The sequence below is a fragment of the Equus caballus genome, chromosome 1 (genome assembly GCF_041296265.1).
Source record: "Equus caballus isolate H_3958 breed thoroughbred chromosome 1, TB-T2T, whole genome shotgun sequence".
In the NCBI taxonomy this organism is placed as follows: Eukaryota; Metazoa; Chordata; class Mammalia; order Perissodactyla; family Equidae; genus Equus; species Equus caballus.
Window position 1 is genome coordinate 35,212,050 of NC_091684.1, and position 22,183 is coordinate 35,234,232.

The 22,183-nt window shown below is 36.7% G+C and overlaps 1 protein-coding gene across 2 annotated transcripts in view; it reads left to right on the plus strand.

The window, feature by feature from the left end:
- Positions 1-20,635, plus strand: part of CYP2C111 (cytochrome P450 family 2 subfamily C member 111) — a 70,246-nt gene extending 49,611 nt beyond the window's left edge. For both annotated transcript variants that reach the window (XM_001502179.6, XM_070224243.1), the window contains 5 exons: positions 322-498; positions 6,687-6,828; positions 9,383-9,570; positions 16,014-16,155; positions 17,864-20,635. In XM_001502179.6, the coding sequence (XP_001502229.4) occupies positions 322-498; positions 6,687-6,828; positions 9,383-9,570; positions 16,014-16,155; positions 17,864-18,045 (831 nt within the window). In that variant the 3' untranslated portion in view covers positions 18,046-20,635. The remainder of the gene's footprint in view (positions 1-321; positions 499-6,686; positions 6,829-9,382; positions 9,571-16,013; positions 16,156-17,863) is intronic.
- The last annotated feature ends 1,548 nt before the right edge of the window (positions 20,636-22,183 follow it).

Below are 22,183 nucleotides of genomic sequence, written 5' to 3' on the forward strand. Positions count from 1 at the left end.
GAATCATAGCAATTCATGCCACTTTATATTTCCAGGCTGGAGGAAAGAATTGATGTAAAAGATGAGAAATTTGATATAAATATGTTTTTTATTTTTTAAAATGATGTATGAATATAGGAAATGATTATCATCTTTATGCTCTGGACATGGTTCTCTCCCTGAAATCTTTGTAAGTATAGAGAATTACTTTATATGTACAGTGAAAGGTACACACCATATTTTTTCATTTTTGTAATAACAATTTCTAACTTGTATTTGCATATGACATACATGTCATCATTAAGTGTTTTTTATTTAAAAAGTATTTTTTTTCTCTTTCAGGTCTGCAATACTTTCCCTATTTTTATGGATTATTTCCCAGGAAGTCATAATGATTTACTTAAAAATTTTGCTTATATAAAAAATTATCTTTTGGAGAAAGTAAAAGAACACCAAGAATCTCTAGACATTAACAATCCTCGGGACTTCATTGATCATTTCCTGATCAAAATGGAACAGGTAAAATGTTAACACAGCTCAATTATTTTATTCCTTGTACATTTTGTGGTTCATTAATTAATGCTGTAGTTACGAGGGATGTTTACATGGTCAGGCAAGAAATGCTTCAGAAGCACTGCACTAAGCATCAGAGAAAATTTAAAATTGAATTGTTAAATGACTAGAATACATAGACCCTGTTCTTAGGTGCTAATAATATACTTGAGGAAGGACAGGATGCACAACTCAGGTGAAACGGATACGATTACAAAAAGTTACAAAATACAAAATGTTGAGCTGTAAAATGAAGATGGAAATGATCATTTGCACTCAGTATATGGAAGAGGGAGAAGGAAAGACTTGACCAAGGTGGGCTTCCTGAATATTCTGAGGTTTGAGTAGATCTTGAAATGTTTTCAATGAGGGACAAAGTAGGGAATTGCAGGTGGGTTGAATGGTGTATGCAGAAGTTCAGATGTGTGTGTTAGCAAAAAGATTAGGTAGATGAAAAAGGGAAGCCTAACTGAGTGTAATCGGAAATGAATTTGGATAGATAAAGAGTTCAAAGTTGATGTTGTCAAGTAATGTGTAAACATGAATTCTGGCATGGATAATTTTGATTTTTTCAGGAAGAAGTATGAGTCAAAACAAGAATGGAATTCAGACAATTATTAGGAAAAATTATCCTGTAGAGAGATCTGTATGATGAGAATGGAGCTCAAGGACTGTCTCAAGGAGATTTTTCATCTCTTTAAACTTAGACTTGTTGGCAGTCTAGGCCGTAGAAGTGCAGAGGAATCTGAAATAAAATCAAGTTTGTCCATCTTATATTCTCAGAGATCTAAGAAGAGAATCAACTAGGCTGTGCCACAGAAGTCAAAGCAGAAGCAACATTTTAGAAAAAATATGGAACAGATAATATTAGGAAATAAAGAATGCTACTCCTGGGAAGTGCTTGGATTTGATTAGACTTTATGTCAGAGGAGTTCTATAGAGAGTAGTTTTAGTAGAGAGGGAAGGATTGGAGCCAAATTACAGGGGCTTGTGTAGGAAATTTCAGGGATGAGACCAAATGTCCCATATGGGAAGTTCAGACAAAAAAGGGAATATTTGAATGGTGAATTTAAATAGTGATAGGATCAAGTTGAAAAACTGAGTAAAAAAGGTGATATAGATACCATGAAGACCCTTGTGTTGGCACAAGGTCTCGTTTATGTCTGGTGAAGTAGACTCCAGAATAATCTGAAGAAAGCTAACTTTAGAGAAGAAAACTCTTTCCCCTGAGGCCACTATTATTTTATTCAACCACTTTGTAGCACTGGGAAGATATGAAAAATCAATTATTAGCGCAAGATGTGAAGCAAGTCAAAAATGCTGAAGGGGGTGATATTCAAAGAATTACTCCTAGAATTTGAGCTAGACGTGCAAATCATATGTTCTAGATGTAAGAAAGTGGGAAGATGAAACGATTTGAAGAAACTGAAAGAAGGAAAAAGCAAACTACTTTTCCTGTGCCTTCTCTTCTGTTAGAGCAATGATTCTTATTCTTTTTGGAGTCCTGTCAATTTGAGAATCTGATTAAATGTTTGGACACTTTACGAGAATAATGCACCTACATGAGTTCACCATATTTTATACACAATTATTGAGGTTTCCTTGATGCTGTGAAGCCTCTTCATTAATCTCAGGTCAGGGAGAGCTCCAAGAACTCTGATCTCTCTATTTCAAGTGGTTATTTCCTGAATACTATTTTTTAAACAATATTGTTTCTCTGGCCTCACAATGTAATTAAGGTCCTGATTAATTTATTTTGGTAACAGCTATATTAAGTTATCATTCACATGTCATTGCACTTGCCAACTTGAAGTGCACAATTTAATGTTTTTTAGTATTTTCACAGAGTTCTGAAACCATCATCACAATCAATTTCATCACGTTTTCATCACTCTCAAAAGAAACTCCATACTCTTTAGCAGTCATTCCCCATTTTTTTCCCACACATACCAGCCCTGTGCAACCACTAATCTACTTTCTGTCTCTGTATATCTACCTATTCTGCATATTTTATGTAAGTTGAATTTACAATCTGTGGACTTTTGTGACTGGCTTTTTTCACAAAGCGTAACTGAAAGCATCACTTTCACTTAGCATGTTTCCAAGGTTTATTATCATTGTAGCTTGTATCAGAACTTCATTCCTTTTTTGGATGAATAATATTCCATTGTATGTGTATATGAGATTTTATTTCTTCATTCATGAATTGATGACATGTCAATTTTTCCATTTTTTGGCTATTATGAATAATGCTTCTATAAGCATTTGTGTCCAAGTTTTTGTATGGATGTCTGTTTTTATTTCTCTTGGATATCTATCTAGGAGTGGAAATGCTGGGTCATATTGTAACTCTATTTTAACCTTTTGAGGAACTGTGGCTGTATCAAAAATCTAAATGGAAAAGGCAAAACTGTAAAACTCCGAGAAGAAAACACAGACAAAATGCAGCTGTACCATTTAACATTCAAATTAGCAGTGTATGAGTTCCAATTTCTCCATATCCACATCAAGACTTGTTAATATCTATAGTTTTTATTATAGCAATCCTAATGGGTGTGACATTGTCTTTCACTGTAATTTTGATTTGCATTTTCCAGATGGTTGATTCTGTCGAGCATCTTTTCATGGTTTTATTAGCCATTCACATGTATCCTTTAGAGTCATGTCTCTTCAGATTATTTGCCCATTTGTTCTCAGGTTATTTGTTTTTATTTATTATTGAGTTGTAAGGTTTCTTATGTATTCTAGATAGAAATCCCTTATCCGATATTTTACCAATATTTTATCCATTCTGTGGATTATCTTTTTATTTCTCGATTTTGTCATTTGAAGAAGAATTTTGTAATTTTGATGAAGTGCACTTTATCTGTTTTTTCTTTTGTTGCTTGTGCTTTTGGTGTCATATTGAAGAAAAATTACCTAATACAAGGTCACAAAGATTTATGCCTATGTTTCCTTCTAACAGTATTATAGTTTTAGCTGTGTCATGTAGGTCTACAGTCTACTTTAAATTGATTATGTATATGGGAGGTGGTTCAAGATGGCAGCATAGGAAGATCTTGAGCTCACCTCTTCCCACAGACAGCAAATCTACAACTACATTTGGAATAACTCCCTCTGAAAGGGACCTGAAGATTGGATGAACAGAGCCTCCACAAAAAATGATAAAAGGGCAGCATCAAGACAAGTAAAAGAGGCAGAGTCATGGGCTCACCAAAGAAGAACCACACCACAGACACAGCAATCCACACTGGGGAGAGATCTCAAAGGTATGAAATGTTTCCCCGAGGAGCAAGGGATTTGAGCTCCACATCACTCACCACAACCTTTAGATCCTGCGCAAGAGAGACAAGCCCCCCAAACATGGGCTTTGAAAATCAGTGGGGATTATGCCTAGAAAGAGTATTATACTATAGGAAATGGAAAACGTGCTCTTAAAGTGATTGTGTGCAGATTTGTAACGGAACTCAATTGGCTCGTCTCTTGGTGACTGTGGAGCCAAAAAGCAGAACCAAAGCTGAAGTGGGTGAAGAAAAAACAGGTTTATTGCTTGCACAAGCAATGGAGAACACTGGGGATAGCTGCCAAAGCAGGGCCCCATGCAACTCCCCCCCCCCCCACCCCCGACCACCACTGAGTTTAGTGCAGTTGGAAATTTTATACACCAGAGTGCAGAGGATATGTTATAAGTGTGTAACATCTGAGCCAAATCAGGCTGTGTGTGCAGGCCATTACATAACAAATTCAATGCAACATGCTTTTTAGAGCTGGAGAAATTTGCAGGGGTTCTGCTGCAACCATGTCAGTTTTGCTGTAGGATGGCAAAATCTGCAAAAATGAGGACACCATCTTCTGAAATAGCACATTTTGTTTCCTCCTTGTCTGGAAAATATTTGGCAGATTATGTTTAGTTATGGATCAGATTTTCAGTAACCCTTTCCTTGCCTGGTTTCTGGTCACAGATTCACTCAACCCAGAAACCAGCACAAAAACACTAGTTTGAAAAATGCATAGAACATGGGTAAAAGAGACTCATTTATTGACTTTAAAGCATTAGCCAGAGAGTCACAAATGAGTCAAGACTCCCTCCGGGGACTGATACACTAACAGGAGCCATTTTTGTGATCTCAGTCTACCTTGCTAATACCAGCATTGGTAGGTGCCATTTTTGAATTCTCCCACTAAACTCTAGTGCCTGTGGGTGCACCCCACTGAAAACCCACCAGCCAAATTACTTCAGCAGTCATGGGCATGTCTCCCAGACAGACAAGGAGCCACTCATGCCTGCCAATGTGTCACAGCACTCACAGACACACTGAGCAGACAGCCATGGACTAGCCCCATCAACCAATGTGGCAAAGCAGTCACAGATGCACCTAGTAGCAGACCTTGGGCCAGCCCCACCCAACAATGTGCTGCAGCAGGTGTGGATGCAATTGGAAGTTGGACCAGGGGCCTGCCTCACCTACAAATGCACCAAAGTGATTGTGACTGCAACCTACAGCAGGCTGAAATCCAGCCCTGACCACCAACATTCCACATTTATGGCCTGGTTGCAACAGGAGGGCTCACGCACCCCACAGTAGGGATGCTTCTTGAGTGCCTGGCTCAGGTAGCCAGGGAAGACTGCTCTTCTGGGTCCCACAGGAAATCTCCTCTATAATGTCACTCCTTCAAGACTGGGAGAGGTAGCTGATTTAGGTAATACATAGAAACAAACAGAGATTTAGGTAAAATGAGGAGACAGAAAAATATGAGCAAAATGAAAGAACAAGATAAAATATCAGAAAAAGAACTAAATACAATGGAGATAAGCAATCTACCTAACATAGAGTTCAAAGTAATGGTCATAAGAATGCTCACTGAACTCAGGAGAAGAATGGTTGAACACAGTGAGAGCTTCAACAAAAAGACAGAAAATTTAATAAAAAATCGTTCAGAACTGAAAAATATAAGAACTGAAATGAAAATTTATCAACTTCTTTCTCATCAAGCACTCCCCTGGATGCTGTAAGTGTTCAGCTAGACTGCAGAGTCCCAAAATAGTTGCTTCGGAGAGTTCATACCAGGTCAATAGTTGTTTCTGTGGAGGTAGTCATTCCTGGAACTTCCTAATCTGCCATCTTTGTGGCATTACTCTAGTACTGTCACCTTAATAATATTGAGTGTTTTGATTCATGACATGGAATTTGTTTGTTTTCATTCAGGTCTTCTTTGATTTCTTTCAGCATTACTTTATATAGTGTAGCTTAACGTTGATTGGATATGTGCATGTAGCCACTAAATATTCAAATTCACATCAACAGATAAAATATTAATATTGGTTTATGAGTACCCTGCTCTTCTTACTGAGTTTAAAGTAATTTTAATTTGACAAGCTTAGAAACCTGTGAAAAACCAATGCTAAAGTGGGAGATGACTGTCCATGTCTAGGAAGTACACCTGTTGAGAGGGTTAAGTCTGTCTTAATTTTGTTGCCTACGTAATATTAGACATGCCACAGGTCACTTGTTCCTGTTAAAGAAAGAGAATTGAATACTCTTGGTTTAGGTTTATTGTATCTTCTATGATATGGCCCTAATTTACCCATTTCTCTCAATTAAAATCATGTTTGCTTACGAATAAGAGAAAACCCAATTAACAATGTCTTAAGCAAATAGTTCATTGATTTATCTTACATACAATGAGTCTTATGGTGGGCCAGTCTAGGGTTAGTACAGTAGCTCTGAAACATCGCAGACTCAGCCACCTTCCATTTTCCTTCATCATACTTAGTATATAGGCCTACATCTGCATGCTTAAATACTGCTGTCGGCCTCCTCTCAACTTTCACATCGGCATTTTGAGTAAGAAGAAGGAAAGAAAAGTGGCATCAAAAAGCTTTTGTTTAATCCCATTTGCAAAAAATATATTGCACGGCCCACCTAACTGCAAAAATAATGGAATTTTTAGGCAAGCAAGGAGTAAGGGAGTAGGAAATGAAGATTGGGTCCACTATTCTGCAATCTACCATACCATACAGTACTTTTTCTAATACTGCAATGTTCAGTTTCGATGATGGCTTTACTTTATAGCAATCTAAGTTATTTTGTATTCGTTGTAATTAAATATGTGGCAAACTAATTTGTCAAATAATTGCACTAAATCATTCCTAGGAAAAGGACAATCAACAGTCTGAATTTACTATTGAAAATTTGATAATTTCTGCATTTGATTTATTTTCTGCTGGATCAGAGACAACGAGCACCACCTTGAGATATGCAATCCTGCTTCTGATAAAGTACCCAGAGGTCACAGGTATGACTACACATGATGAACAGCAAGAATAGAAATCTGGCAAGACACTGTAGTGTACTGCATCTTATTTCTTTTAGAGAAGCTACATTATTGAAATTTCTGTGCCACTAGTTGTAATTTGTCCAAACTTAATGAGGGGATAAAAATGAGACAACTTTGCAAAACAGAGGTTGATGACTGAGAGAAGTGAAGGACGGTGTGGGTAGTAGAAAAGCAAAAAATATTTGGTTCAGTGTCTGGATTCCATTGGGAGGTGATTTGTATCGGGCAACAGCTATCATGAATTGGCCTAACATTGCATATTGGTTTTCTTTAGAAGAGGCCACTTTGAATGGTAGATATGTTCGTGCAGAAATCTTTCCTCATTCTGAAAATACAGTGTTCTAATGCTGGGGTAGGGAAGATGGAAACTCTTTTTATAGAAGCATAAGTGGAAATTCTAGAAATTTAGTGAGGTAGCCTAGGAAAATTTCTACAGCCTGAGAAGTATTCTAAAGGTTAAATCATAAGAAAGATGTTGTTATTTAGGCAGAAGACATGCCTAAGGCAATTTTATTATTCCAGAAGTCTGTTTCCAGGAAACTGGATTCACAAAAATAGGACTTTGGGGGAGTAAATAATTTTATCTTTTACGAACATTTTATTTTACAAATCTATCTCAAAGAAGTTCCAGTTGTGCATAGCAGATTAGAAGTATACACTACCTTTTCTTGTGTCAGGATCTCATTAAAATGATTATTAAGTAATTACAAATGAGAATTAATTAGTCCTTTGAAGTTGGAGAAGAGTACAGGAAGCAGCCAAGAAGCGGTCAACAAATTTCTGAAACACAGAGAGCAGAAAGGAGGGTGATAATTGCCTCAGCAGAGAGAATGAAGTTGTAACTTAAATGTCAGAAGAAGATTTATCAACGTGGAAAGGCTAATTTGTGTCCCCCAAATCCCCACAATTGTCACTATTTGGAAGTACCAAGTGTCTAATAAGTTAGGGGAGAATGAGGCAGAAGACAGGAGGCACCCTCTGCAACGTCTACAGGTTTGTACAATTGTCCAGTTTCTCTCTACAGATTTTTCGAGAAGGTAACTGTTTTCCTCTCACAAGAAAGAGAGGTTTTCCAAAGGAAAGACCTACATATTCCACTATCGAGACAGAATATTCTCTCCAAGTGTCCAGCAGAGTAAATGAAATACAAGCACACAACCCAAGATACAGGGTCATGAAATTTCAGAACACCAGGGTAAAGTCAAAATCATAAACCCTTCAGAGATAAATCAAGTCATATGTATAAAAGATTAGGAATCGGAATGGTATCAGAATTCTCAAGATCAACTATCATCTTGTGTATTAATAGAAAAATGATATTTTCAGATGTTCATATTTACCAAAAGTCTTTTCTTCCTCTCTCCACTTTCTCAGAAAGATCCTGGAGGATATACTCCATCCAAATATTTGAAACCAAGTCAGACATGGTCATGGGCTACAGAAATCAGAAGACCTCCTGTAGGAGAATGAAATTTCAGGGAGGGTACTTGGGCCCAGGTCTGCGAAACAACCAGCTTAGATTGTGCTAAGTAGATAAGGCAGATATGAGGGAAGTTAGGAAAAATGAGAAGTGATTGATCGTCTGAGGTTTGAGCATTTGGAAAATTATTACTAGGAGTTTGAAACATCTGCCTGAACATTTGAAAATAGTTCTAAATAGGCAACTAGAAATTTAAGAATTGTATAAATTGTTCAAAAATAAGTTTAAAATATGCAAAAAGAAAAATAATCATGGTTATCTTACCAGTGAACAATACTTATGTGATTGTAATGATGTAAATAATATGTATTGATATAATCAAAATATACAGGTGAAAGTGGAGTTAAGGGAAGTGTGTGTGTGTGTGTGTGTATCTCTTCATGAGTATTTTGTATGGAGTGGAGATAGAGATGTAAATCCCCATCTCTCCTACCAGGACTTCATTAAATATTGCCTAAAATTGGGTAAATGAATAAATAGAAACAGAAATAGTCATTATTTAGAAATATATATTTAATTTCAGAAGAAACTGTAAGAATGATTCAGAGGCTGCATCTAGGGACTGTGAAGTTGAAACGGATACCATTGCAAGTTGCATACATACACATGCAAACACACACACAAAGACTTACATCCATATAGATCCATTACTAGAATTTAATTTTTAAACATCGTGTATTACTTTGAAATAAATTAATATTTATTCCTGTTTTTCTTTCTGCAGAGACAATAATTTCTTGAGTTAACAATGTGATAACCTCATATTTTGAAAAATTTCATCATTTCTATTTGTATTAATTATCCTTAATGATGCTGTATAGGTATGTATAGATATATCTAATGCCTAGTGTGTAGGAGAGTTATATGTATCTACAGTAGAATAATTCTCTAAGTCTTGGTGTACTTCTGGGTATATAACTTACATTTATAATGATGTTGGGACATCTTCATAATTCTTAATATAACCCCAAATTGCTGTGGCAAATGTGCTGTTTTACTTCTTTTCCATCTGTCTTACTTGTGTCTTATCAGTGAAAGTCCAGGAAGAGATTGACCGTGTGATTGGCAGACACCGAAGCCCCTGCATGCAGGACAGGAGCCACATGCCCTACACGGATGCTGTGGTGCACGAGATCCAGAGATACATTGACATCATCCCCACCAACGTGCCTCATGCAGTGACACAAGATATTAAGTTCAGAAATTACCTCATCCCTAAGGTAAGATTTGTTTCTTGTTTATATTGACCTCAACACTCTTGAAGTTCCCATATTCGCAATATGGTTCCAGTCTTCTACCAATACAACATGGGAGAAATGCAAAAATCATACATTTGGCAGCTTGAAGTACTTTGGTTTGTATCCAATTTGGGCTATAAAGCTTTATAAGAGGTCTTGATAGCTGACAGGGTAAGCCTTCCCCATTTCTTCTGCTTCTTCAAGATTTATTGACTACTCATAGCTGTTCACATTTCCAAATAAATTTTAGTATCAGTTTGTTAGTTTCCCAAAACGTTCTTCTGGGCTCTTATCAGGGTGACATTAAGTCTACAGATCATTTTGAAAAGAATTGGCATCTTGAAAAGAATTCATGTGTTGAATCTTTGAATTCATGAATATGGCATTATTTCCAAATTATTTGAGCTTTATTTTTTTCAATAATGTTTTCTTTCAGTTCAATGGCTTGCACATCTTTTGTTAGTTTTTTCCTAGGAATTAATATTTTTGATGCAATTATCAATTGTATAATTTAAAAAATGCCTCTCCGTTTCTTTCCATCTGGTATACGGAAATATAATCAATTTCATTATTTTGATGACCTTTTAAGTAGGAACTTTGCTAAATTACTAATAATTGCTAATAATTTGTGTGTAGATTCATTTGCAGTTACAATGTACACAATTCTGTTGTGTGGGTTAATGTTTATTTTGTTTCTTTTTTATTGAAGTGTAATTGATATGCAACATTATATTAGTTTCAAGTGTACGACATGATGATTCAACATTTGTTACACTGTAAAATCATCACCAAGATAAGTCTAGTTACCATCCGTCACCATACAAAGTTAACAAAAATTTATTTTTCTTGTGATGAGAAATTTTAAGATTTACTCTCTTAGCAACTTTCAAATATGCAATACAATATTATTGACATAGTCACCACACTGTACATTATATCCTCATGGCTTATTTATTCACCCACCTGCCAACGCCCCTCCCCTCTGGCAATCATCAACCTGTGCTCTGTATCTATGAGTTTTATTTGTTCATTTGTTTTATTTCTTATTTACCAGTACTGATTATTTTAATTTTTCTTTATTGCATTATTGCATTGGCTAGAATTTCCAGAATAGTGTTCAAAAGAGTGGTGCAGGGCTGACCCCTTGGCCTACTGGTTAAGTTTGGTGTGCTTCACCTCAGTGGCCCAAGTTTGGATCCCAGGCATGGACCTCCACAACTCTTCAGTGGCCATGCTGTGGTGATGACCCACTTACAAAAAAGTAGAGGAAAATTGGTAACAGATGTTAGCTCAGGGAAAATCTTCCTCAGCAAAAAAAAAAAAGAGAGAGAGAGAGAGGGAGAGTGATTTTAGTGGACCTCCTTGTTTCATTTTTGATCTCCAGGAGGTGATAAAAGTTTAACATTGCACTATTGATAATGAGGTGTTATATACATTTTGGTAGATAGTCTTTATAGATTAGAGGAGTTTGAGGTATTATATACATTTTGGTAGATAGTCTTTATAGATTAGAGGAGTTCACTTTCTCTTATTTTTGTATGTCATATTTCGTCATGAATGTGTATACAATTCTATCAGGTGGATTCCCTGGATCTATTGGTAGTCATATATTTTGGCCTCTCTTTCTCCGCTAGATATACATACTGTAAGTATAAGCACACGCCTGAATTGGTTTTGCTATATTTTGTTCTGGGCTTTTATTCTTATATTCGTAAGATAGATTGGTCTGCAATTTTTCTTTCTCAAAATTTTCTTGTCATATTTCTGATATCAAGGTAATGCTGGCCTCACAAAATGAGGTGGGAAATGTTCCCTAGTTTGAGTCTATTTTATTGCCTTCTCCTCCCACTCTTCTTGCTCAGTCCACTCAGTAGTTTCTTTGGAATTCCAAATAAATTTTAGTTAAATAAAAGATATTATATATGAAAAAATGGAGCATTTCAGAGATGTTTATCTTCCTCTAGAAAGAGTTCTTCTGTCCTCGACTAGGCAGTCAGAATAATGTAATGCTTCCTGCTCTCATTCAGAGTTGGAAATGAAGACAGTGTAAAATTGACTGTAGGTGTCAGCTGACCTCTCTGAGATTCTCTCATCTCTGGAATCTTGAGAAAAGTTTTTGTTTTAGGAGATTTCCAACGCTTTCTAACATATGGTTTTTATATTTATCCAGATTTTATAGTTGCTATGCTGCAAGCTACTTCATTCCACTTGAAACCAACACATATGACTAATAAAATAAGAAATAATATAACCAAAAATTCTATTTCCATGAGAGAAAAAGAACTGTAAACTTGGTAAGGTTGCAATCAATATCGCCATCTTCTGGGGAAGAGGGAATTGAGGACTTTACCAAGAAGTAGTGGGGCTTGCCCTGATGATCACAGATCAGATGCAAAGGTTAGGACTTCAAGTCCACTGTTTTTTCAACAAAAACAAGCTACCAGTCAAAGGTTTTTCTTTTTTAATTTTGAGGCACGAAGGTAATATTAATAAAAGTTGTTTCTCCTCCTATTACTAATTAAATGGGAAATAGGCTAAAGAATCAGATGGGGATTGCCAGTCTCTCCAGTCTACTACATCAGATTTGGGGACCTGATTGAGGGGAGCATTGCATCTGCTGAGCACACCCATCAATTTTTCTGCGAGGCAGATCACAGTGTGCCAGTGGCTTTTGAGTCTAGACAGCCCAGAGCCCAAGGGAATGGCCTATTCACTTCTGCATGGAACAGCCCAGTATAGAAATATGCAGCACTGAGTGGCTGGTTCCACCTATCCTCTTACTAATCAGATAAATGATTTCTTCTACCATGGAATAGAGCCATTGAGCTAGGTGGAAACAGTGGTCTAAGATAGGAGTTGGCAAACATGTTCTGTAGTGGGCTCGATAGTAAATATTGGGGCAACGGGTCTCTGTCGCCACTACTTAACTCTGCCATTGTAATACAAAAGCAGTCATAGATCGTGCATAAATGAAATAAGATTGTGTGTTCCAATATTTATGGACAGTGATATTTAAATTTCTTGTAATTTTTACCTGTCACAAGTATTATTCCTCTTTTGATTTTTTTTCAATTTTAAAATTCTTAGTTAATGGGCTGTATAAAAACAAGTGGCAGGCTGAGTTTGCCTGGGCTATGGTTTGCTGACAACTAATCTAAGACAGTCTTGTCCAAAAGAACTTTCTACAGTGATGGAAATGATCTATATGTGTGCTGTCCAATACAGTAGCCACTAGCCACATATGCCTACTGAGTGCCTGTAATGTGATTAACGCAACTAAGGAGCTACATTTTTAAATTACATTTGCTTTTAATAATTAATTCAATTTAAATATAAAGAACCATGTGTGGCATGTGGCTACCGTGTTGTATAGCGTGAATCTAAAATTCTTTTCCTAATAGAGAATTAGAAATCCCTCATTCTTAACTTTGCAATACTGAAAGTCTGGAAAATATAAATAAACTGTAAGTTTGGTGCAGTTTCACAGGGTGGTCAAAACCTCGCTTGGCCTGAAGTGAACCATATATATTCTTACTTATCCTACTTTGTGTGCATATTTATGTTTTGCTAAAAAGTATATTAATGTGTTTGATTATATGGGATTCCTCTACAATCTTTTGGGAGTTTCATAAATTCTACAGAGTATACATCATGATCCTTTCTAAAATGTCAAACAATCCCAAAAATGGAAATACATTAGGATCCAATGATTTCATTTATACGATTGTGTACTTATACCTCAAGGGAAGACAAATGTTCAAATTTAATGGACTGAAGCAGAAGGTAAAATTGTCTGCCTATAGAGAATTTTGTGTTAGCTGATAAAACATCCTTTTGAGAGAGGATGACTTCCTCTGAGTTGTAGAAAGGCTATTTGTATTTCATGCGCCCAGATTATGTCCCTTTCATGTTTTGAAGTTCTTATTTCCCAGCCAGGAAAATCGTGATCAGAATCATTGTTATTTTTGCATATACATGTAGTTCATTCCCTTTTATTGCTGGGTAGTGTTCTATTATGTAGAATACCACAAATTGATGATCCATTCACCAGTGGTGGATATTTTAGTTGTTTCCAGTTTTTGGCTATTTGAATAAAAGTGCTATGAACATTTGCATACAGATATTTGTATGGACATATATTTTCATTTCTATTCAATAAATTCCTAAATATTGGGATTGTCACGTGTTTAACTTGATACAAAACTGACAAACTGTTTTCTAATGTGGTTGTGGCATTTTGCATTCCCACCAGCAATACATCAGAGTTCCATTTGCTCAGCGTACTCTCCATCACTTGCCATGGTTAGTCTTTTTAAATTTTGGCTCCTATAGTGGTTGTGTAGTGATATCACATTTGTTTTAACATCTATTTCCTTGATGAGTAAAAATATATGGCTTCTTTTCTTGTCCTTATTGGCCATCATGTATCTTCTTTGTTAAAGACTCTGCTCAAATTGTATGCCTACTTTCTGTGACCTTTTTTTTATTATTAAATCGTTGTATCCCTTTATATATTCTGAATATGAGTCCTTTATCAGATATGTGCTTCACAATGTTTACTCCCAGTCTGTGGCTTGTCCTTCTGATAGTTTCTTACGATCATCTTTCAAAGAACAGTAGTTTTTAATTTTAATGGAGTCCAATTTATCACTTATTTCTTTTATTATTTGTGCTTTTCTGTCCTGTCTAAAAAATATTTGCTAGCACAAGTTCCCAAACACTTATTCATATCATTTTCTAAAAGTTTTATAGTTTTAGCTCATACATTTAGATCAGTGATCCATTTCAAGTTAATTTTAACTACAGTGTGAGGTGATGATCATGCATCATTTCTTGTTTATAATGAATGCCGAATTATTCCAGGACTATTTATTCAAAGTATATCTAGTTTTGTATCTTAAAGAAACATTTTTACATATGAATTGTGTAAAAACATACAAGGGGAAACTTTTAAAATCAAAATTATAGACTTTATATATGATAAAATTAAGAGGAAGAAATTTCCCTCAACTTTATATTTAAATTTTTTAAAAATCTCAATAACATTTCAAAACATATGTATACATATATGTGTTATATATATGGAAATATATACATATCTACTTTTATATCTAAATATCTATGTATCACATTTAACACCTCAATACTTCAGTATGTATCTTCTAAAAACAAGGACTTTCTTCTACATAACAATAAAACCATTCACATTCAAGGAATTATCATTGGTATAATAATGTTATCTAATATACAGCCTATACTTAAAATTTCCTAGTATTTTAAAAAGTATCCTTTATAGTTTTTTTCTTTTGAAATCTAGTTTTCAATCAAGAAAGAAGCATAAAATTTAATTTTCTTATCCTTTTAGTTTCCTGTAATCAAGAATGGTTCTCTTTCCTTTATTTGTTACTGTCCTTTCAATACAATGACATTTTTGAAGAGTCCAGGCCAGTTGTCATATATAATGTTCATCAGTCTAGTTCTGTGTGATTGTCTTCTAGAGATTATATTGTAGTTACTATTTTGTCAGGAAAACTACATAGTTAGTGTGTGTGTCTCATTGAATTACATTGAGGAGGCAGGGGCCAACCAATAATATCACTTATCTCATTACTGTTGATGCCATGTTCCCCACTTAATAGAATGGTGTCTGCCAGATCTCTCCATTGCAGAGGTTCTGTTTTTCATATGTAATTAATAAAAATCTGCAGCATGGTATTTTAAGACCTTGTGAATATCCAGCTTCTCAAATGATTCACTCAACAGTTTCAGCATTAATTGAAGACCTTTACTGTTGCAATGTGACAATTTTTCTAATTTATCACTCCTTCTACCTTTTCTTTTTCCTTTTTTCCCTGGGATTCACCTTTAAAGAAGAGCTCCTCCACATTTTTAAATGAAGAGAAATAAATTTCATGTCAGTAATAAACACTCAATAGTTTTTTCTGTGCTTGTTGTCATTATTCCAGAAGAGAATTTCTAATTAGATCAGACCTCTATTTTAAAACTCCCTGTGAATAGAAACTCTGGACATTTCAAGAGCCTAAAGAGACAGCCACCTTAGACCATAACTCACATATAAGATGTGTGAAAACTGAAATGATGACATAGCAGCAGAGGGGTACATATGCCAGTGTCTAAATGTGATGATAAGGAAGAGAAGTGGGGTTCAGAAAGCAGGGCATTCAAGTACCCAAGTACTCAGTACTTGAAATGTAATAGGAGGCTACTTTTGTAAGATCACTGCCACGGGCCTTAAAATCGGGACTATTTATTGCTTGGCATGTCTGCCTGGAAATGTCATTCCTCTTTTTTGGACCTGAATCTCCTCATCTATATATCATAAGATTGGACTAAGTATTTTCTAGCATTTCTTCCAGCTCCATAACTTCTTTATAACTCAGTTTATCCTCATCTGTTCATTTCAGGGCACAACCATATTAACATCTCTGACTTCTGTGCTGCATGATGATAAAGAATTCCCCAACCCAAGGGTGTTTGACCCTGGCCACTTTCTAGATGAGAGTGGCAACTTTAAGAAGAGCGACTACTTCATGGCTTTCTCAGCAGGTAATGTGTCCTTTGGTACTTCAGGGGACAGGTTACCTTCACAGGATCTGTTAAACTTGCAGTGTCTGCTCTCATAGATGGGTTCATAGAATTTCTTTTTGTACATGATCAAGAACACCAGTTCCCAATGCCCATACGCTTCACACCTCATGATACTTCTCATTATTGGCCCAGATTAGTGGGATTTAAAGAGCTGAACTACTTCTTCCAAAGTAAGAAAGCTAGAGAATGGTTTGATTGAGTTCTACCTCAAGGCACATCACTTTACCACACAGAACTTTTTATAGCAGGTTAACTTCATCTAGACTGTCCTTATCTGCCCTAAGGAAGGTATCTAACTCCACAACTTTGAGTATGTTCTATGTGGCGCCTCTACCCCTAGGTTGAGCTCTGGGGATACAAGTATCCACAAACACAGAATGGTCACCCAGAGGGCTCACACCCCAGTAAGTGAAGCAGATGAATAAACAGATAATTATAATCCAGTATGACTAGTGCTGTGAGAGAGGGAAGGACAGGCTGTTTGAGGGGCGAGGAGAGGAAGAAGTTGCCTCCTTCCTACTCTCTCATAGCACACACAAAGTGAGACATAAAATGGATTATGTGATTCCCTTCTTCTAATAGAAGAATGAAATTTGAGCTGCCTCATAAAAGGCACAGAAAAAGATAAGAAGAAAGGCAGGACATTTTAACAGAGGTAATGGACCATGGAAGCAAGACATTTGCTCTAGTTCAAGGATTTCCGAGTGTCCTCCCAGTAACTGTGGGTCAGGGAAACCTTGGGAATGTGACAGACTACCCTTTAATGATTCCAAGACACCTTAATCTCCTTATAATTAAGATCTCCCCTTTTGGTTATTGGGGCCTCTATACCTGAACTGTGTGCTGAGTTTCTGGTCAAAGTATTGCCACAAGCCAGATTCATTCTTTGGCTTTTGATGCCTGCTTTTTGGATCTGGCATTGTACATATTATGATGACAAGGACTAAGGCCTCCTTTTGAGAACTCACATTTTAGCAGGCTAGAAAAATGGAGAATTATGATTCAAGGTGGTCTGTGCTTCATTGGAAGCATGAATATGATACTGAGGAAACCTAGAGAGTGAGAATCTACTGCCTGAAGGGATCACAAAGATTGTAAGGAGGAAATGAAATTTGACCTAGATTCTAAGAGAAGTATAAGTAAAGTGCATCTCAGCCAAAATCAACAATATCAAATAAATCTTGAAACTGCACGTTATGGTGAAGATTAATCAAGTGTAGATGTAGCTAGAACTGAGAGTAAAAAATGTGAAGAATGCAAGGAAGATCATGGAATATCAGACTGGGAACAGGTAACACAAGCAAACATGGGTGTGTTTCTAGAAAGAGATTGATGGAAACCCAAAATGTCAAAATAGCAGTTATAAAGTAGGAATACTTAATGAAATGCTTGGCATAGAGCTGATACTCAGTAAAAATTTGTTGCATGAAGAATGCCTTTTAAAAGAAGGTTATTAAGGTGGATAATGTGTGAGTCCATCTTTTGTCCATCTGTCTATCTAACCATCATTCCAGCTATCTTGCCTTCCGTCCATCCATCCGTCCATCCATCCATCCATCCATGTCAACCATTCCTCAAATGGTTACTATGTATTCTTTATTCTTTTTGTGCCAATCAGAAGCATACTGTCCAAGGAGTATTTACGTTCCGTGTTTGTTATTTTCAGGAAAACGAATTTGTGTGGGAGAGGGCCTTGCCCGCATGGAACTATTTTTATTCCTGACGAACATTTTACAGAAATTTACCCTGAAATCTGTGGTTGATCCAAAGGACATCGACATCACTCCAGTTGCCAATGGGTTTGCTTCTGTGCCACCTTCTTACCAGCTCCATTTCATTCCTGTCTGAAGAAGGGCAGATGATCTGGCTACTGATGTGCTATCATTTGCAACTCCCCCTCGTTTGGGCTATTGTTCACCTCCTTCCCACTTCATCCCTTTCCCAGGAATGTCTCCTCTTTCCATTACCCCTTTATCTCAACATTCAGTGAACATCCAACCTCCATTAAGGAGAATTTCCTTATTTTCACAGCATAAATATACGCCTCCTTTTCTTCATAATGTGTAAATTGTATCAACCACCACATACATTAATACTTTCTGAGTTATTACTATGTTATCAGTATTAAACGGCAAAAACAATTTTAGCCAGCTTTATGGATATTTATTTGCATATAATAATGTCTAAGTTTAAGATGCTCAACATGAAGATTTGATATATGTATATGTTGCAAATAGTTTAACACACTAAGTTTGGTTAACATATCTATCACCTCACATGGTTACCTTTTTTTTGTGGTGAAAGTGTTTAAGATCTACTATCAGCAACTTTCAAGAATACGGTGCAGTATGGTTGACTATAGCTACTTTGCTATACATTAGACCCCCGGAAGTTATGCATCTTACAACTTGAAGTTTGTACCCTTTGACCAATATCTCCCCATTTCCTCCACCTCCGGTCCCTGGCAACTACCAGTCTAATTTCTGTTTCTGTGAGTTTGGGTTGTTTTTTAGATTCCACATTTAAGTGTGAACGTATACGATTTGTCTTTATCTGATTAATTTAACTTAGCATGATGCCTTTAGGGTTCATCCACGTGGTTGCAAATGGCAGGATTCCCTTCTCTTTTATGGCTGAACAACATCCCATTGTACGTACATGCCACGTTTTCTTTATTCATCTATCCATGTATGGACATCGATAGATGATGTCCTTAGGTTGGTTTCTTGTCTTGACCATTGTGAATACTACTGCAATGACATTGGTGTGCAGATATCTCTTCCAGATAGTGATTTCACTTCCTTTGGATATAATCCCAGAGGTGAAATTGCTGAATCATATGGTAGTTCTCTTTTTTGGAGGAGCCTCCATTCTGTTTTCAGAAATGGTTGTACCAATTGACATTCCCACTAACAGTATACAAGAGTTCTCTTTTCTCTACAACCTCGCCAGCACTTGTTATCTCTTTTCTTTTTGATAATAGCCACTCTAACTGGTGCGAGGAGATTTCTTATTGAGAATTTCATTTATATTTCCCTGATGATCAGTGATATTGAGCACCTTTTCATAGACGTGTTTGCCATTGTATGGCTTCATTAGAAAAATGTCTATTCAGGTCCTTTGCCCATTTTTAATCAGATTACAGTGGTCCCCTCATATCCATGAGGGATATTTTCCAAGACCCCCAGTGGATGCCTAAAACTGCATATGGTACTGAATCCTATATATACTTTGTTTTTCTCTATACATGCCTATGATAAAGTTTAATTTATAAATTAGGCACAGTAAGAGATTAACAACAGCAATTAATAATAAAATAGAACAATTATAATAGTATACTATAATAAAAGTTATGTGAATGTGGTTTCTATCTCAAAATATCTTATTACACAAATTTAATGTCTTTTTCATTGTAACTAAGCACTTATCGCACATTGTGGCTGTGATCTATGCAGTTTGAGGTACTAGAGCAAAACTAAGACAAATTTCTTTTTCCTTCTTCATAATTTCATGGATGGAAGATTCATTCTCACCATAGATCTTAGCAACCTGAGCATACACAGTTTTTTCTTTCCTTAAGTTGAGAACTTTCACCTTTTCACTTAGAGAAAGTAATTTATGGCTTCTCTTTGGCATATCCAAATTGCCAAATTCACACTACTCTTGTGCTTTGGTGCCATTATTTAGTAAAATAAGAGTTCATAAGATTACAAGCACTGCAATATCACAACAATCAACATGAAAACCAAGACAGCTATTAATTGAATAATGGGCAGGTTGTGTATACAGAGTGGATACACTGGGCAAAGGGATGATTTACACGTCAGGTGAGACAGTGCGAGATGGCACAAGACTTCATCACGCTACTCAGAATGGTGTACAATTTAAAATTTATGATTTTTTTATTTCTGGAATTTTCCCCTTAATATTTTTGGACTGCAATTGATCACAGGTAACTGAAACCAGAGAAAGTGAAACTGTGGATAAGGGGGGGACTACTGTATTTGTTTTATTGCTATTGAGTTGTATGACTTCCTGATATATTTTGCATATTAACCTCATCAGATATATGGTTTGCAAATATTTTCTCCCATTTCATAGGTTGCCTTTTCATTTTGTGAATCATTTTCTTTGTTGTGAAGAATCTTTTTAATTTGATTTATTACTGTTGGGAAAGGTCATCAAGAAGATGTAACCTCCAGTTTGGCCCATGAGTTGGACCCAGGCAATTGGAGGCTCCTCTCCCTGAGAAGTCCCAATAGTTTGTACAGCAGGCAGGAGTGGCGATTGTCTGGGTCTGAGGCAAAGTGTCCTTTCCTTAGAGTTCCCCGACTGATTGTGGTGTGGATGTTGTAAGTACCAATGTGTTGTTCCCCTTTATCCCTGCTCCTCATTCTGTTTCCTTTTATCAATAAACTTTGATTGCTTAAACAACCAAGTAGACTTGGCGGTACCTGTCATTCCTTGCCCTTTGCAGCTGCAGACAACATCCTACTACAAACTAGAAATGCTCTCTCATTTCCACAAGAATATGCAAAAATTCAATTGAAAGAACATAACAGCAAAAGGGGATACTTATAAGTTTATCATCTTGATGGGAAAGTGAAGGGTTTTCAAGAATATGACCACTCAACTAGAGTTTTTAAAAAGACCTTAAACTTGGTTCCAAAGAAACGAGCTGAATTTTCAGTGGCATCAGCACTTTTAGACAATACTGCAATTTATTTATGAATAACTGTGCACCCCAAGCAGCTCCCTTAATTTTCTGAAAAGCAAGTGCTGGTGTTGGGCTACAAACTGAGCAGAATGGCCTCGAAGTCCATGATTAGTGCCCTGGACTGACATTATTGACCTGTGAGGCTTGGTCATTAATTTGTTCTGTAACCTGAAGGGAATAAATTCACCTTTTTGTGTCTCAATCTCCTCATTTATAAAGCAAAAGGACTAGATAAGGGTTTTCTTTTTCCAAGCTTCATGACCTTCTTTATAATCCAGTTTATCTGCTTCCCTTTGTATCAGGACACAGCCATAAAAACTTCTCTGACTTCTGTCCAGCACGATGACAAAGAAAGAGTTTCCCAACCCTAAGCACTGTGATCCTGGCCACCTTCTGGATGAAAGTGGCAACTTTAAGAAGAGTGACTACTTTATGGCTTTTTTGGCAGGCAAGCAAGCTTGATTTTTGTCTGTACATCAAGTGTCAAGTGTGATGAGGAAGAGCTTTGCATGGAGGCTACTCTGGGCTGAAAAATAGTCATGTGTATGAGGCCAGAGGCACCACTCCGGAAGTCCAGGTTATTTCTCAATGTATTGGAGGATGCACTCATTGTTTGCCCCATAACCCATCAATGAGATTCCTGAGAGCTCCTCCCCAAAGTCCAATTCTACAAAGACTTTTTTCACCTGCCCTGAGAAGCCAGTTCAATCAATAAACTTCACTGAGGGCCTTATATGTAGCAGCCCCACGCTCAGATCCAGGGATACAAATGTGAATCAGGAACAGATGTTCTCTCTAGGAGAGAGGAAGGCAAATTGACAGGCACTGTGACCCTTGAGTGACAAATGCTCTTTAAGGAGCTGCTGTAGGAGCCCAGAGAGAGGAGCTCCTGACTCTTGCCTTTTGGGTGGCAGAGGCAGAGGGCAGAGTAGTTCGAGGGTAAGGTAAATTTTCATGCAGGAAGTAGCATTTGCGTATGTCCCATCAATTTGTCAGGGTCCTGGAACAAAACAGATGGTACACTCAAAAAAAGCTTAATTAAAGAGAGTTTAATGAAGAGACTGTTTTCAGAGGTTTGGGCAGGACTAAGGCAAGTAAGAAGGTGCGGTGAAGTACTCAGGGACTAGCATCAGCAGGAAGACCCCGATGGGAAGTGGCGAGGGAAGGAGGGTGTTACTGGAATTATGGTAACCCAAATAGACCTTTAGCAAAGAGAGAATGGATGCCTCAACAGCAGACGCATCTATAGGTAGAGGAATACAGCCAGTG